Here is a 14235-nt window from a genome sequence, read left to right as displayed (position 1 = left end):
GTATATATATATATATATATATATATATATATATATATATATATATATATTTGTTTTGCTCATCATCATTGATTTGAGACTAAATTGTCCATGAGTGTGTATGGTTGCTTTTTAATGGATACGCTCCAGTTGACTGGCGACCAGTTCAGGGTGTACCCACACCTACTCAGCCGGCATAGACTTTTGTCGTTGCGAAGGGGACAAATCACTCACGAAATTGCCAATTTTAAACTTCCCACAAAGTTGAACAACCCTGAAATAATTGAAGATTGAACCTCCGGGTAATTGATTGACAGCGTGTCTCAGGTTTTTGTCCACAATGTTTTATGTTCAGTTCAATGTGTGTACTATCGACATATGTCTGGAAAGGAGATAGGCTATTATGTAACCCACTGCAGTCTGTGAGGTCACAGAAATGCGCCTTTATGAAATATTAATGACCAACCGGAGTGCTTCATGAATCTTAATGGCGAGACGTGAGAGCGCGGGGAGGCGTCGAGAAGTTTGGACTGAGTGAAAGAAAGAGGAATCGGGAACAGATTATTTTTGACGCAGCACTACTTAGCTTGATTGTTTCTATTCTTTTGTTTTAAATAGGTAAATAAGTTATTCACCATGATGCTAATTGTAGTTGTGATTAGCTGGAGTCCTATGCATGTTGGTCTCATCGTGTGTCGTATAATGCAACACAAAGGCAGAGGCTCCAAAAAAATGTAAGCATTTCAGTATTGCTTTAATTGTACGTCAGGATGGACTTGCTACCAGTCTCATTTTGGGTAGAAATTGGTACACGCTCCTAGCAACCAGACAGCCGCTTACACCGACGTCAGTGTCCTCGCTAAAGAAACACAAGTGTCGCAATGTTGTTGTGTATTTCATCAAACAATTTCTATATTTTATGAAGTTCTTGTCAGCACACTGCTGTTGCCCGTGTAGTATTACAATAAGAGTTTGGTGGCAAAGGTAGAGTTTCACTTCACGACACTTTTAAGACTAGCGGCAATCGGAATAGCTGACGCTAGCTAGCTCGTGAAGCTAGCACCTACCCGTGTTTGTTGTGTTCTGTTCAGAGGAGCAGGTGGATTATACTTGCACAAATTCTGCTGGGTCTCTGTGTGAAAGAGGCTGGAAAAATGTCAATACATTAAAAAAAAAACAACAACAAATACTGGAATGGATCAGATAATGTAAACAGAGTCTATCATTGCACAACCTACTGGCTTCCCGCTTGCACATGACCCCAAGTCAGCGTCACTCATCTCTTGATTTGATCTCCACATTGCAAACTGGTTCCTGCGTGTACAAGCCACGCATTTGTCGTCTGGCAATTCTTTGAGACGCCCGATCACAGTGGCACGCTTTTGATCTTTGCCCCAAATCCATCAGACTGTCTCGGAGGGGGTAAACACATCATGTGCGCCCAGCAATTATTTGCGCCCCCCCCCATAAAAAAAACTGATTTCTTTAACAAATGGCCTCTTTTCATAGAGCGAGAATACACACGCCTGTGTGTTGTCGAGAGCGTGTGCCTTTCAGCATCAATACAGGGCATTTTTAACCACCCTGTTTTTATTTTTCTGGTACGCCAAGAATGTTCATGGATCAGTGTGGCCCCTTTGCGTCCTTAATGGAGACAAATATGAATTAGAATAATAAATATATAAAATTAAAGGGAGGGAGTGGGCTACACATTTTTAATATGTATTTATTTATTCAAAATCAGACCTATTTTACCCGCATTTTGACGGAAGGGGTTTTCATCAAATATTGTGTGCAACTACAAGTAATTGATTTTTATTTTTTTAAGATTAAAAAAAAAAAAAAAAAAAAAACATTCTGTCGTCCTTGTACCCAAGTGGAGATGAAACACGTGTCCACACTTTACGTGTATATAATTGGGGGTGAAATAAGGTTACAAATGTGAATAAAAAATCTTCCTTGTCCATCTTCCCTTCAGATTCATCAGTCAATCGATGGGGATTTCACGAGGAGCTCCGCCCATTGCCTGCCCACCCACCTCCACCTGCGACCTCCCCTCCAGCCCCACCCACTCCCTGCAGCCCTCCATACACAAAATGACTCTGGAATTCACTGAATGGTTTTCTATATGGATTTTTACCCCCTGTAATAGACAAAAACAAAAGTAAGGCGAGAGCGGGAAACGACCTCGATGACCCATAAGCCATAAACGCGTGACACACACACACATACACACACACGCACACACACACATGCACACACATGCACTCCAGCCACGCACAGATCACATACATACAAAAGAAAATTGCACAAACTTTGAATGTTAAGCGCTCTCTTTTTTGTGAAAATTCAGTTGCTTCCTATTTTTGTTGAGGGGATTTTCAGCAAATTGTGGTCAAGCTGATTTTGTCAGGGTATTTTTCTTTCGGTGAAAACCACCAAGCGGTGAGGAAAGTGTTAGGAATGCCACACTGCCCTGACATTTTTATATGAATTTCCTTGAATGCACTCCAAGGTGCATCCAATAGAGATTCATTTGAAACAGATTGCAGCCTTTGTAATCACAGCACTTTAAGAGTTTTCTTTGTCAGGTGTTCATCTAATAGCTGTAAGGAGATTATTAACAAGGATTGTCAGTTTAAAAGTGAGTTGGAGTGGGACCTTTTTCGGATCAGGATTTGTCCCGCCACCACCCCGAAGCTTGCATGCCCCCGCCCGACATGCCTCCCCAGAGCACGGGCACTGATGCCATGCAGGTGGGATCATTGGTGGCCGGCGCGGAGACCCAAAGTCCCACGGACGAAGGCAAGGGCGGAGACACGGATGGATCGGCGGGAGCGGCGAGCCGCCCCGGCACCGGCGGCGGCGGCGAGGAGTTGGCGAGCGAGGGCTCCATCGAGGGCATCCCCCTGAAGAGATGGGTGATGCACGGCGCCGTCATGTTCGGCCGGGAGTTCTGCTATGCCATGGAGACGGCACTTGTGACGCCCGTGCTGCTGCAAATTGGTGAGAACCCAAACAACCGTCACATTGTTCATACCTGTTCGGCCTTTGTTTAAAATAAGCAGCCTGAAATCATTGTCGTTTCCGCTGTTGGAAAAAAAAAAAACAGTTGGAAAAGCTCATTGCCGGTGTCACTGACTAAACATGATGTAAATTAGCACTTGAATCCGAATATCCCCCCCACCCCCGCAAAAAAAGAGCAGTTCAATGTTTTTGATGTAAGTCTTGAACGAACCACAACAAAACACCCGATTTTTTTTTTTCATCTCCGATAATCACAACCCTTCACAGGCAGTGCAGCAACAACGAAAAAACTCTTTGAGGCCGACTAACACAGCAGTGGGCAATTGTTGGCAGAAAACATTGTCTGGAAACATGTCGGCGGGATTCTTGCAAGGTTAGCACGATGAGACGATCACAAAGTCTCGTTCGACCAGTTTAAGTTATGTTCGAGGTCTGCGGTCGGGAAGCTCCCAGGGCATTCGTGCGTGTAGTTTGGATGAGGAGCCCCCGATGATACAACTCAGGTGAAACATGAAAAGGTCTACCCTTACACGGTCATGTGTTATGCTCAAGACAATGCAGAACTGAAACGCAGGAAGCGCGTGCCTCTTTTATGTTCCTTTCGGAATCCAAATTGTTTTTTGTCAAAACAAGCAACGGGATCAATGCTGTCTCTCAAGTTCCATTTTGGTGAGCCGACATCTGCAAATGATGAAGTTACTTCAAAGTTTATTGTGATCCAGTGCTCATTTCGAGTCACTGCTGCCAGACCACAACATCCATGAGCCAGAACATGCCATGTTGTCGTAACATGCAACAAAGCAAAGTGTTTGCGTGGCTGGTTGGACTGTTTCTCGGGGGCTTCTCGCTCGCAAGAAAGATTTTTTGCAATGACCCGGATTTCTGCTTAGATTGGTCAGAAAGTGTCACCTGATCTCGCTGATCTTGATCTAAGTCACAAGAGTGGACAGACGCAAGAGTTCTTCAACCGCACTTTGTTTTTGTTTTTTTTTTTCCAGCCACGCAGTTTATGACGTTTTCACTGCACACAATATAAACATTCATAGTTCACGTTGGAGAAATGTGTGTGAACCCCTGGGCTGAAAGTGAATCTGAGCCAACGCGCAGTCCATTTGAAAACTATCGGAACGGCGAGCTCAATTCCTGTGCTTGGTTTTACTGCAGGTGTTTGCTGTTCAGATCCAAAAATCAGTATGAAAAAACAAACAAACAAACAAACATGTTGATGCTGAGAGAAGCGGAGAATGAAACAAACCAAAAATGGGAGAGGCCGCATCGTCATGGCCGGGGAACAGCATTTCAAATGAAAAATGCAACCAACGAGTCACAGACCTGATGTCATTAACCAAGCAAGGGTTATGCCTCCAAATATAAAATGTTAATCACTTGCAGTGGCTGGCTTCAAACAATAAGTGCTCTGTTTTGGTGTAAATACCATGGAGTAAATGCTGGACTTTTGAACCGTTAATATTCATCTTTTGATGAAAATAACGGTTCAAAAGTCCGGCATTTATTCCGTTCATCGAAAGATGAATATACCAGTGTAGCACAAAAACAAAGGAACTGACTGTGTTGTTCCAATACATTTGGAAGAGACTGTATGTCATATTTCCACTCTTTCGGAAAAATAACAGCGAGTTCTGCATAAAGAAAAGCTCCCGAATACCTTGCTGTGTATTTTATATGCCCCCCCAATTATACTGCCTGTTGGCCTGCGTGCCAGGTAGCCTCCGAATGATCTCGTCATGTTAGCTGGGAGGATAATCTTCTCCTATGACCTTGTGGACGGAGCACCGTGGTTGGCGGAGGGTGGTGAGGGTGTGGGGGGGGGGGCTTTACGTAAATGACTTTCTCCATGTCAACCAGCCACTGATCGCCTTAATCTGATTCTTGTCACTCACCGGAGAGCGACTGGCCCTTTTGAAAAGGGAAGGAAAGGGAAGCGAGATAAGACAGCCGCGGGCCACGCCGGTTGCGCCGCAGTCAGCGTCTTTCGCAGCTCTGGAGCGACTCACCAGTCTGCTCGGCTATTTTAAAACCACCTCCTCCTATTTATAGCGCTTACATAATCTCCGTGCCAACTTTCTGTGATTACTCTGACCATTATTCACGCGCCCTTCAAGGGTTTGGGAGTCTACCAAGCGTGGCAAGCCGGCAGCAGCGCTGGCACGCGGGTACCCAAAGAGCGTCCCGCGGGTGCACGTTTGCCATTGAAGGTAAACTCGCCATGCGTTTGTATGCGTACACGTGATTTAAGGCAGGTACAGTATGTGCTCACAATTATTGGAGGCCATGTGAGGAATGCTGAACTGTTGTGTACGTGTACATCTAGAGGTGGAACATGTATCCACTCGTCATTCGCTCCGTAGGGAACGAACAAAACATCCAAAACAAATGCCGACTAGCCTCTCAGGTGATTCCGATGGACCTATAAACACCAGAGGAAGCAGATACTTACTTTGAAATGGGACTGTTTTCAATTAGTTGTCCTTCGAGAATTCATTTACAGTCACGTTACGAGTGAGCGATAGGGACCAGAGTTGGGTCATCTCCATCCAGCAAGTCATTTCGATTCAATCACTTCGGCATGCTTCCCAGCTACTTTACTGTCTAGTCAGGACTTTGGCACTTTATCGTGTCAGGTTAGGGCATTACAAAGTTGACACAAAAAAAGTTAGTGATAATAAGCCCAAATTTGGTGCTGAACGGTCGCAAAAATATGCCGTTGGGTTCTGTCTAGGAACATGCCCAAATGAAGAGGTCTGGTTGTCTTTTTTTTTTTTTTCCTCTCCCATAAAGTGCAGACTTAATTTGTGCACAAACACACATGCATGAGTGCTTTATCTGCTAACAATCCAGAGCCGGAGAGCTGTAATGGCTGGCCCGGGGTTTTTTTTGCGTTTTTTTAAAAAGCATACAAAACCCATCTGCTCAGTCTCACTGACGCTTTTTAGCATTGGATAGGATGGCCGGATGGCTAAAATGATGCCTGGATCGATCCTTGAATGAATGACTGAACATTAGTCACCAAGTGCGTCATTGTCTTATTTTAAAGACCGATTCACATGAGGGAGTGGAGAATAGTATCTCCAATGATCTCAGTTTTTAGATGTTGTTCGGACATGGACACATTTGAGTCAACAGCTGAGCCCATTTGACTTCATCGTTTTTATTTTATTTTATTTTTTGCTTGCCCAAACAGCAGCACCAAAACACGTGACTGTCGTCTCAAGTTAATTGTTGGTCTAACTCGTGTTACTTTCAGTTCAAGTAAATGAAAATCGACGAGTAACTTGTATTCTGAAGTTTGCCAAGAAAGTTGCCTGCCATCCATTTGTTTTCACGAGGATCGCAGGACGTGCTGGAGCCTGTCCCAGCTGTCTTCGCCATTTCATCTAAATAGGGCTAGCACTGCCAAAAAAAACAAAAAATCGTATTCTTTACTAACCACTTAATGACAAATATCTGAATTGAGCCAACAAATTTTACTTTACAGTGATCTGCAGGTAATGGATTCTATCGAGTCTCCAAGATGGTAGAAAATGACCACACGTCTAAATGAAGCTCCTAAACTCACTTCAACAGTTCCTTGGCATCTAGATTCCACCAAATAGTTCCAAAGTCATCCAAAAGCATCAGAAACAAACAAACAAAAAAAGAAATCTATATTCTTTCTATCCCTTTATGAACTTGAAATGAGTTCTTTTCATTGTATGTGTGAATGCAAGGTTCATACCGAAAAACTACTTTTGAAAATAACCTCTTAAGAGGTCAATTTGGGCAATGGGCTGAAATATACACATTTAGGACAATTTGCAGATGACTCAGTTCGCCGTTACATCAAGTCTATGGCCTCTGATCGGCTTTATTGACATTTGCAGCGGTGGCGTGCGATGGCGGAAACTTCCCCATGTGTGATAATTCGACAGCAGCAGGGCGACCCGCTGTCAATCATATGTGCTCCTTCGGTCGCGTGACTGCCGAGCGGCGTCTTGTTACTGCCGAATAAACAACATTTGTCGTCGCGACACTCCCTCTGTTTCACACTCGCAAACATGCATGAATTTTTCACTGCGGGACAGCTTTTCCGCAGCCCGTCTCACGAGAAGCGCGCGCACGTGCATGTGTTTAAGTACGGGGATCGTATCGTTTACTGTATTCACTTGCGAATTAGAAGTTGTGTGATTGAGCAGTCGGAGGATGGAGGGTGACAACACGGACGGGCCGGCGTGTATTCCAAAATGCCAGGACGTGTGGGTATGAAGTTAACACCCGACACTCACTCCTCTCGCCCTGTACTGTTGAAAGCCGTTGTCCCCCCCTCCAAAGTATTTTTGAACGTCACACTAGACGCTGGCGCTGACTCATCTGATTTTTTTTTGTTGTGGTGTCATCAGTACTGCGTTTTGACATTGCAATTCAAATCAAGTGAAACTAGTTTAAAACCAAATAAGCATTTTGAAGACAGTGCAGGGAACAAAGCTAGAATATCTTTTGGACCCAAAGTGTACATAGAAGAACACACAGCCCAAAACACGAGTGAGCCTCATTCAGGGTCTTCTAAAAAGAAGGGCTTGACTGTTTGTGCGCGCTCTTGCCACTTTGTTTAACTTCCTCGTCCTGAAGTCACTGGAGCAACTCGAAGGAACAGAAAGCAGACGTTTTGAGTGTAGTAAGCATTTTTTTTTTTTTTTTTGTGTGTGTGTGGGGGGGGGCACCTGAATGACAGCTTCGTTTTGGTTCCCACCATCCATCACAGCTCAGGAACATTCTGTTCTTCCTCACACGTTATCCAGCTCACCTTGTTTTTCACCCTGATCCTTTCTCATGCTGCCCTCCCCCGTTCTCTCGCTTTTCTTGTTTCTCTCGTGAAAAAAAAAAGCTTCCTGCAAATTCTCTCAGTATTGTTCTGTTTTTTGTTTTTTTCTGTGCATGTATGCACGTTTGTACCTACAAGCCAAGTGTGGGAACTGAGGCCTGTCATAGTTTACTATGTGCTCTGATTGTTGTTATACTGCTGTGTGTGTGTGGGGGGGGGGGGGGCTCTGCAGTTCCACACACTGGTCACAAAAGGTACAATCGCACAAGTCTCACAACATCCCATCCAAGTGACGAGTAGGCCTTTATAATAATGAGAATAATAACAATACATTCTTGGCTTTGAAGGGGTCGTAAAAACATATAGATGTGATTATGTAAATTATTTTTATTAGCAAAATTAAGTCCCGTTTTTTTTTTAACATGAGTTATTAAATGATTTTAGAATAGCCAATTATGTAATAAAATAAATCCAATGTTCTGTGTACTTATAATATATTTGTACATTTTTATAAATTTCTTAAAATTGGACTTTCATTTTTATTGCAAATAAACTAAACAATAATTTAATAACAAATATTGGTAAATATTTTTATTTCAATCACATTTGTTCTTGTCTTTAAAAGGCATTATAAATTAATTATAACGGCTAATTAATAAGGGAATAAATAACTGTATTTCTTTATATTAGTTACAATACATTGCCAGAAAATGTACTAAAACGAGTAAAACTGTCAAATGCATGTGTATTTTTAGAATTCTCAAAATGCTATAAATGAATTAATTATAATTAAATATCCATTTTTTTATTAAAACAATTTTAACAACAAATGTGCATTGATCCATTTTTATTTTAACAAAAGCAATTCTCACTTTGAAGAAGTGGTATTATAATTCATTTCACTGTTTATTTCAATCACATTTGTTCTTGTCTTTAAAAGGTGTTATAATTTAGTTATAATGAATAATTAATAAGGAAATAAATAAGTATGTGTATTTCTTTATATTAGTTACAATACATTGCCAGAAAATGTACTAAAACGAGTAAAACTGTCAAATGCATGTGTATTTTTAGAATTCTCAAAATGCTATAAATGAATTAATTATAATTAAATATCCATTTTTTTATGAAAACAAATTTAACAACAAATGTGCATTGAATGGCGGCTCGGTAGTCCAGTGGTTAGCACGTCGACTTCACAGTGCAGAGGTGCCGGGTTCGAATCCAGCTCCGGCCTCCCTGTGTGGAGTTTGCATGTTCTCCCCGGGCCTGCGTGGGTTTTCTCCGGGTACTCCGGTTTCCTCCCACATTCCAAAAACATGCGTGGTAGGCTGATTGAACACTCTAAATTGTCCCTAGGTGTGAATGTGAGCGTGGATGGTTGTTCGTCTCTGTGTGCCCTGCGATTGGCTGGCAGCCAATTCAGGGTGTCCCCCGCCTACTGCCCGAAGACGGCTGGGATAGGCTCCAGCGCCCCCCGCGACCCTAGTGAGGATCAAGCGGTTCAGAAAATGAATGAATGAATGTGCATTGATCCATTTTTATTTTAAAAAAGCAATTCTCACTTTAAAGAAGTGGTATTATAATTCATTTCACTCTAATGAATCAACCAATAGTTTGATTACATAAGCAGTTGTATGCATACAATCGTTTGTTTTATGACATTATTCGCAATGTACATATAAACTTGTTTATTTACAATAAATCAGTGAACCAATAATTCCTTGCCATAAATTAATAAATACATTCCCATTTCTGCTGGGGCCATGTGAAAGCTTGTTAAATGGTGGCGTAGAAATGCACTGCGTCATTGTGTGCGCGCGCATGTGTCAGTGTTTGTGAGACAAAAGAAAGAACGAGGGAAAGTTTTCCAAAGCGCACAACAGGAAGCCCCGCGTGAGTTACGTCGCCGTAGTCGCGGGAGCCAGGAAGCCTATGATGATGGAGTCTCCGTGGCGACGGGGTTCCCAAGACCTGGTCGCCGTGGTGGCAGGGTTCAAGCCCTGTTTATGACTTGTGTCTCTCCGTCGCCTGAGAAACACGAATCAGCCCCGTGCGGGCCCTCATATTCCCCCCGCTGATCGGCTCCGCCGCCGCCCGCTGTTCCCTGCGCTTTGGCCGCCGCAGGCCTTTCATCCTGGCCTTGTGCATCGGGACGCTGATTGGTGTGGCGCTCTTCCTGAACGGGTCGCTCATAGGTGAGCGGATAGTAACACTTTCATGTTACAGCTCCGGTGCGGCCGTTTTGCCGAAACTCTGTACCGGATGCTGCATACCCACTTAAGTGAGTCTCTGGTGAGCATCTGTACAGTGAACGCATGCATGTCTGCAATGGGTGAAATTTGATTTAGAAAGACCCTTTTTTGGGGGAGGGGCAATTTACTGCTATATAAAGCTTTGAACACTTACTTATTAAAATGCACTTTAAAGTATTCTTTAGTGCCTTTTTTCCCACACTCTGTGTGTCTCGCACAGTTCTCCAAATTCAGGGCTGAGAGTGCTTGCTTCAAGCTGTTCATTCGTCACTCCCCGTCGACGGGTCGCTCATAGGTGAGCGGATAGTAACACTTTCATGTTACAGCTCCGGTGCGGCCGTTTTGCCGGAACTCTGTAACGGATGCTGCATACCCACTAAAGTGAGTCTCTGGTGAGCGTATGTACAGTGAACGCATGCATGTCTGCAATGGGTGAAATTTGATTTAGAGAGACCCCTTTTTTGGGGAGGGGCAATTTACTCCTATATCAAGCTTTGAACACTTACTTATTAAAATGCACTTTAAAATATTCTTTAGTGCCTTTTTCCCCCCCACTCTGTGTGTCTCGCACAGTTCTCCAAATTCAGGGCTGAGAGTGCTTGCTTCAAGCTGTTCATTCGTCACTCCCCATTGCTGTGTGGGAATTCTCTGCTGTCCTGTTTTTGTTCTTTTCAGTAGACATGTGATTTACAGTGCACTAGTTTTATTTATATTATGGATTTTATTGAACAACCACTAGAAAGACTAGTGAAGTTTTTTTTTTGGCAGTCTTACCTCAATTTGTCAACCAGTTTCAGTCATTGTATTAAAACACATTGCCACAAAAAGACACTGAGTTAAAAATCTGCCATCTTGCGGGACCTTGACCGATGTAGTCGGGACACTGTACAGTCAAATATGTGATGATATAGTACACTGTCTGTACTGCCATGCCCTCATCACCACGACTAATCTGCTTTCATTTGATATAAATCGCAATCCAGATTTCATTCTGTCAAATAATGTTTCCAAAAACGCGCACACGTAAAGGCCTCAAATGGAATAATGCCTTCCCGTGTAACTCGCCTGTAAACTAGTTGTAATCAATACATTTCAAAGTTGGATGCTCCACATCCGAGCAATTGATTGACCGATTTGATTGACGCGGCACAGATATTGACGGCCCCCAGTGTAGTTCCGTTTGGGACGCTGGAATCGTTTTCTCTGCTGTCCTGTTTTTGTTCTTTTCAGTAGACGTGATTTACAGTGCACTAGTTTTATTTATATTACGGATTTTATTGAACAACCACTAGAACGACTAGTGAAGTTTTTTTTTCCAGTCTTACCTCAATTTGTCAACCAGTTCCATTCATTGTATTAATTGTTCTTAATCTGCTTTCATTTGATATAAATCGCAATCCAGATGTCAAACTGTCAAATAATGTTTCAAAAAACGCACACACGTAAAGGCCTCAAAAGGAATAATGCCTTCCCGTGTAACTCGCCTGTAAAGTAGTTGTAATCAATGCAGAAAGCACGAATGAACAAGAAACAAAATCCCCTTTGGAAAGAAACCAATCATTAAAATGGACAATCAGAAATTTGACCCCCAATGGACCCCGAACAATTGTCGATTCATATTCATGCTCCTGCTGAGACGTTTGTTGACATGGGAACCCAAGAGCAAGCAGTTCACAAGAAACTACTTCCTGTTTGCTTCCCCCTTTCAACCAATGACGGCTCACTTCCTGTCTGGTGGGTAGTGAGTCGTGCCACTCCATTGTAAACACACGCACACACACACACACACATTCACACGCTGTCTGTGTGATCTCACAAACAAACATTGCACATTTATAAACACGTGACAAATCTTTCTAATCATGGTCTGCGTTATTTTTGTTCTGATAGACGCAGGTACACACGCAAGTGGTCGCACAAAGACATGCCCAATGTCACGATCATTCCTGAAAACAAATTTTTGGAAAAATATATTCATTATAGTTCCTTATTAATAGTCACTAAGAAGGAAATAAAATAAACCTTGAATTGACCGATTTGATTGACGCGGCACAGATATTGACGGCCCCCAGTGTAGTTCCGTTTGGGACGCTGGAATCGTTTTCTCTGCTGTCCTGTTTTTGTTCTTTTCAGTAGACGTGATTTACAGTGCACTAGTTTTATTTATATTACGGATTTTATTGAACAACCACTAGAACGACTAGTGAAGTTTTTTTTTCCAGTCTTACCTCAATTTGTCAACCAGTTCCATTCATTGTATTAATTGTTCTTAATCTGCTTTCATTTGATATAAATCGCAATCCAGATGTCAAACTGTCAAATAATGTTTCAAAAAACGCACACACGTAAAGGCCTCAAAAGGAATAATGCCTTCCCGTGTAACTCGCCTGTAAAGTAGTTGTAATCAATGCAGAAAGCACGAATGAACAAGAAACAAAATCCCCTTTGGAAAGAAACCAATCATTAAAATGGACAATCAGAAATTTGACCCCCAATGGACCCCGAACAATTGTCGATTCATATTCATGCTCCTGCTGAGACGTTTGTTGACATGGGAACCCAAGAGCAAGCAGTTCACAAGAAACTACTTCCTGTTTGCTTCCCCCTTTCAACCAATGACGGCTCACTTCCTGTCTGGTGGGTAGTGAGTCGTGCCACTCCATTGTAAACACACGCACACACACACACACACATTCACACGCTGTCTGTGTGATCTCACAAACAAACATTGCACATTTATAAACACGTGACAAATCTTTCTAATCATAGTCTGCGTTATTTTTGTTCTGATAGACGCAGGTACACACGCAAGTGGTCGCACAAAGACATGCCCAATGTCACGATCATTCCTGAAAACACATTTTTGGAATAATATATTCATTATAGTTCACTATTAATAGTCACTTAGAAGAAAAAAAAATAAACCTTGAACACCTGGATCACTGATGAACATAAAATTTGGTGGTCATGTCTACTGTAAAAGGACAGACAAAAAAAAAATATTCTCAAGGACTCATGAAGTGAAACTGAATTCACAGTCGGCCATTTTGTTACAAAGCTGCCAATTTAGGCTCATTGCAGGGGTTGAGGAACTCTGATGAGCCCCAATGGAAAGAAGCAATTTGCACTTTTTTTTTCCGATGCCGTCTAATGTGGGCGGAGCGCGGCCATCCAAGGTTTATAATTTCGAGGCTTCCGCGGGAAAAAAAACTGTGTTCATTGTGTTTTCTCAACTTCCAAACTCCCGTCTCGCCGTTTTAGGACTTTCTCTGGGCGACGTTCCGGGGAGACAGCCCATAGGAATTGTTCTCACCGTGCTGGGAGTGGTGGTGTTGGACTTCTGCGCCGACGCAACAGAGGGACCGATCCGAGCGTACCTTTTAGACGTGGCCGACACCGAAGACCAAGACATGGCACTCAACATCCACGCCGCCTCGGCAGGTAATGCCAATTAAAGGGTTACCCCTCAAATCGGCCTTTAAGGTTAGACAATGTCCTCTTCTCAGGTGACAGGCATGAACTCATTCACTCCCAAAGACTTTTTTAAACGTCTTTTCAGACTTGGTCCAGAATTGGGTGGTACTGAATGAGTTAATCACGATTCCACAAGGATCAAAAACTAAGGCTGCACCAATTCTACTTTTTATCAGATTGTGTACAATTACAAATACTTAGATTGGATTACCTCCCATATCAAGTACCAACACTTGATGAATTCTAGAAATTGTGATGAAAATTTTTTTTTTTTTTTTTATCAAATCTTGTTTTCCCTAAAATTGTCAACGCAACCCTTTTTCGAGTCACAATTTATCACGACGGAAATTAGAAGGTCCAACTGCGTTCTCTGCACTATCTGCTGCGAGCCTGTCTCTCTATCCACCCTGGCATGTAGCGAAAGAGCCATCAAACGTTGAGCCTCGGCAGGTAATGCCAATTAAAGGGTTACCCCTCAAATCGGCCTTTAAGGTTAGACAATGTCCACTTCTCAGGTGACAGCCATGAACTCATTCACTCCCAAAGACGTTTTTAAACGTCTTTTCAGACTTGGTCCAGAATTGGGTGGTACTGAATGAGTTAATCACGATTCCACAAGGATCAAAAACTAAGGTGGTACCAATTCAACTTTTTATCAGATCGTGTACAATTACAAATACT

At 42.6% G+C, this 14235-nt stretch overlaps 1 protein-coding gene across 2 annotated transcripts in view; it reads left to right on the top strand.

Annotated features, from left to right (window-relative positions):
* Positions 1-14235, top strand: part of LOC109519623 (solute carrier family 45 member 4-like) — a 29986-nt gene that overhangs the window by 9246 nt on the left and 6505 nt on the right. For both annotated transcript variants that reach the window (XM_019876279.1, XM_019876280.1), the window contains 2 exons: positions 1958-2985; positions 13342-13521. In XM_019876279.1, coding sequence (XP_019731838.1) covers positions 2685-2985; positions 13342-13521 — 481 coding nt within the window. In that variant the 5' untranslated portion in view covers positions 1958-2684. The remainder of the gene's footprint in view (positions 1-1957; positions 2986-13341; positions 13522-14235) is intronic.

Source organism: Hippocampus comes, unplaced genomic scaffold, assembly GCF_001891065.2.
Source record: "Hippocampus comes isolate QL1 unplaced genomic scaffold, H_comes_QL1_v1.1 scaffold244, whole genome shotgun sequence".
Taxonomy (NCBI): domain Eukaryota; kingdom Metazoa; phylum Chordata; class Actinopteri; order Syngnathiformes; family Syngnathidae; genus Hippocampus; species Hippocampus comes.
Note: the sequence above shows the minus strand (reverse complement) of the source record. Positions and strands in the feature narration are given on the sequence as shown.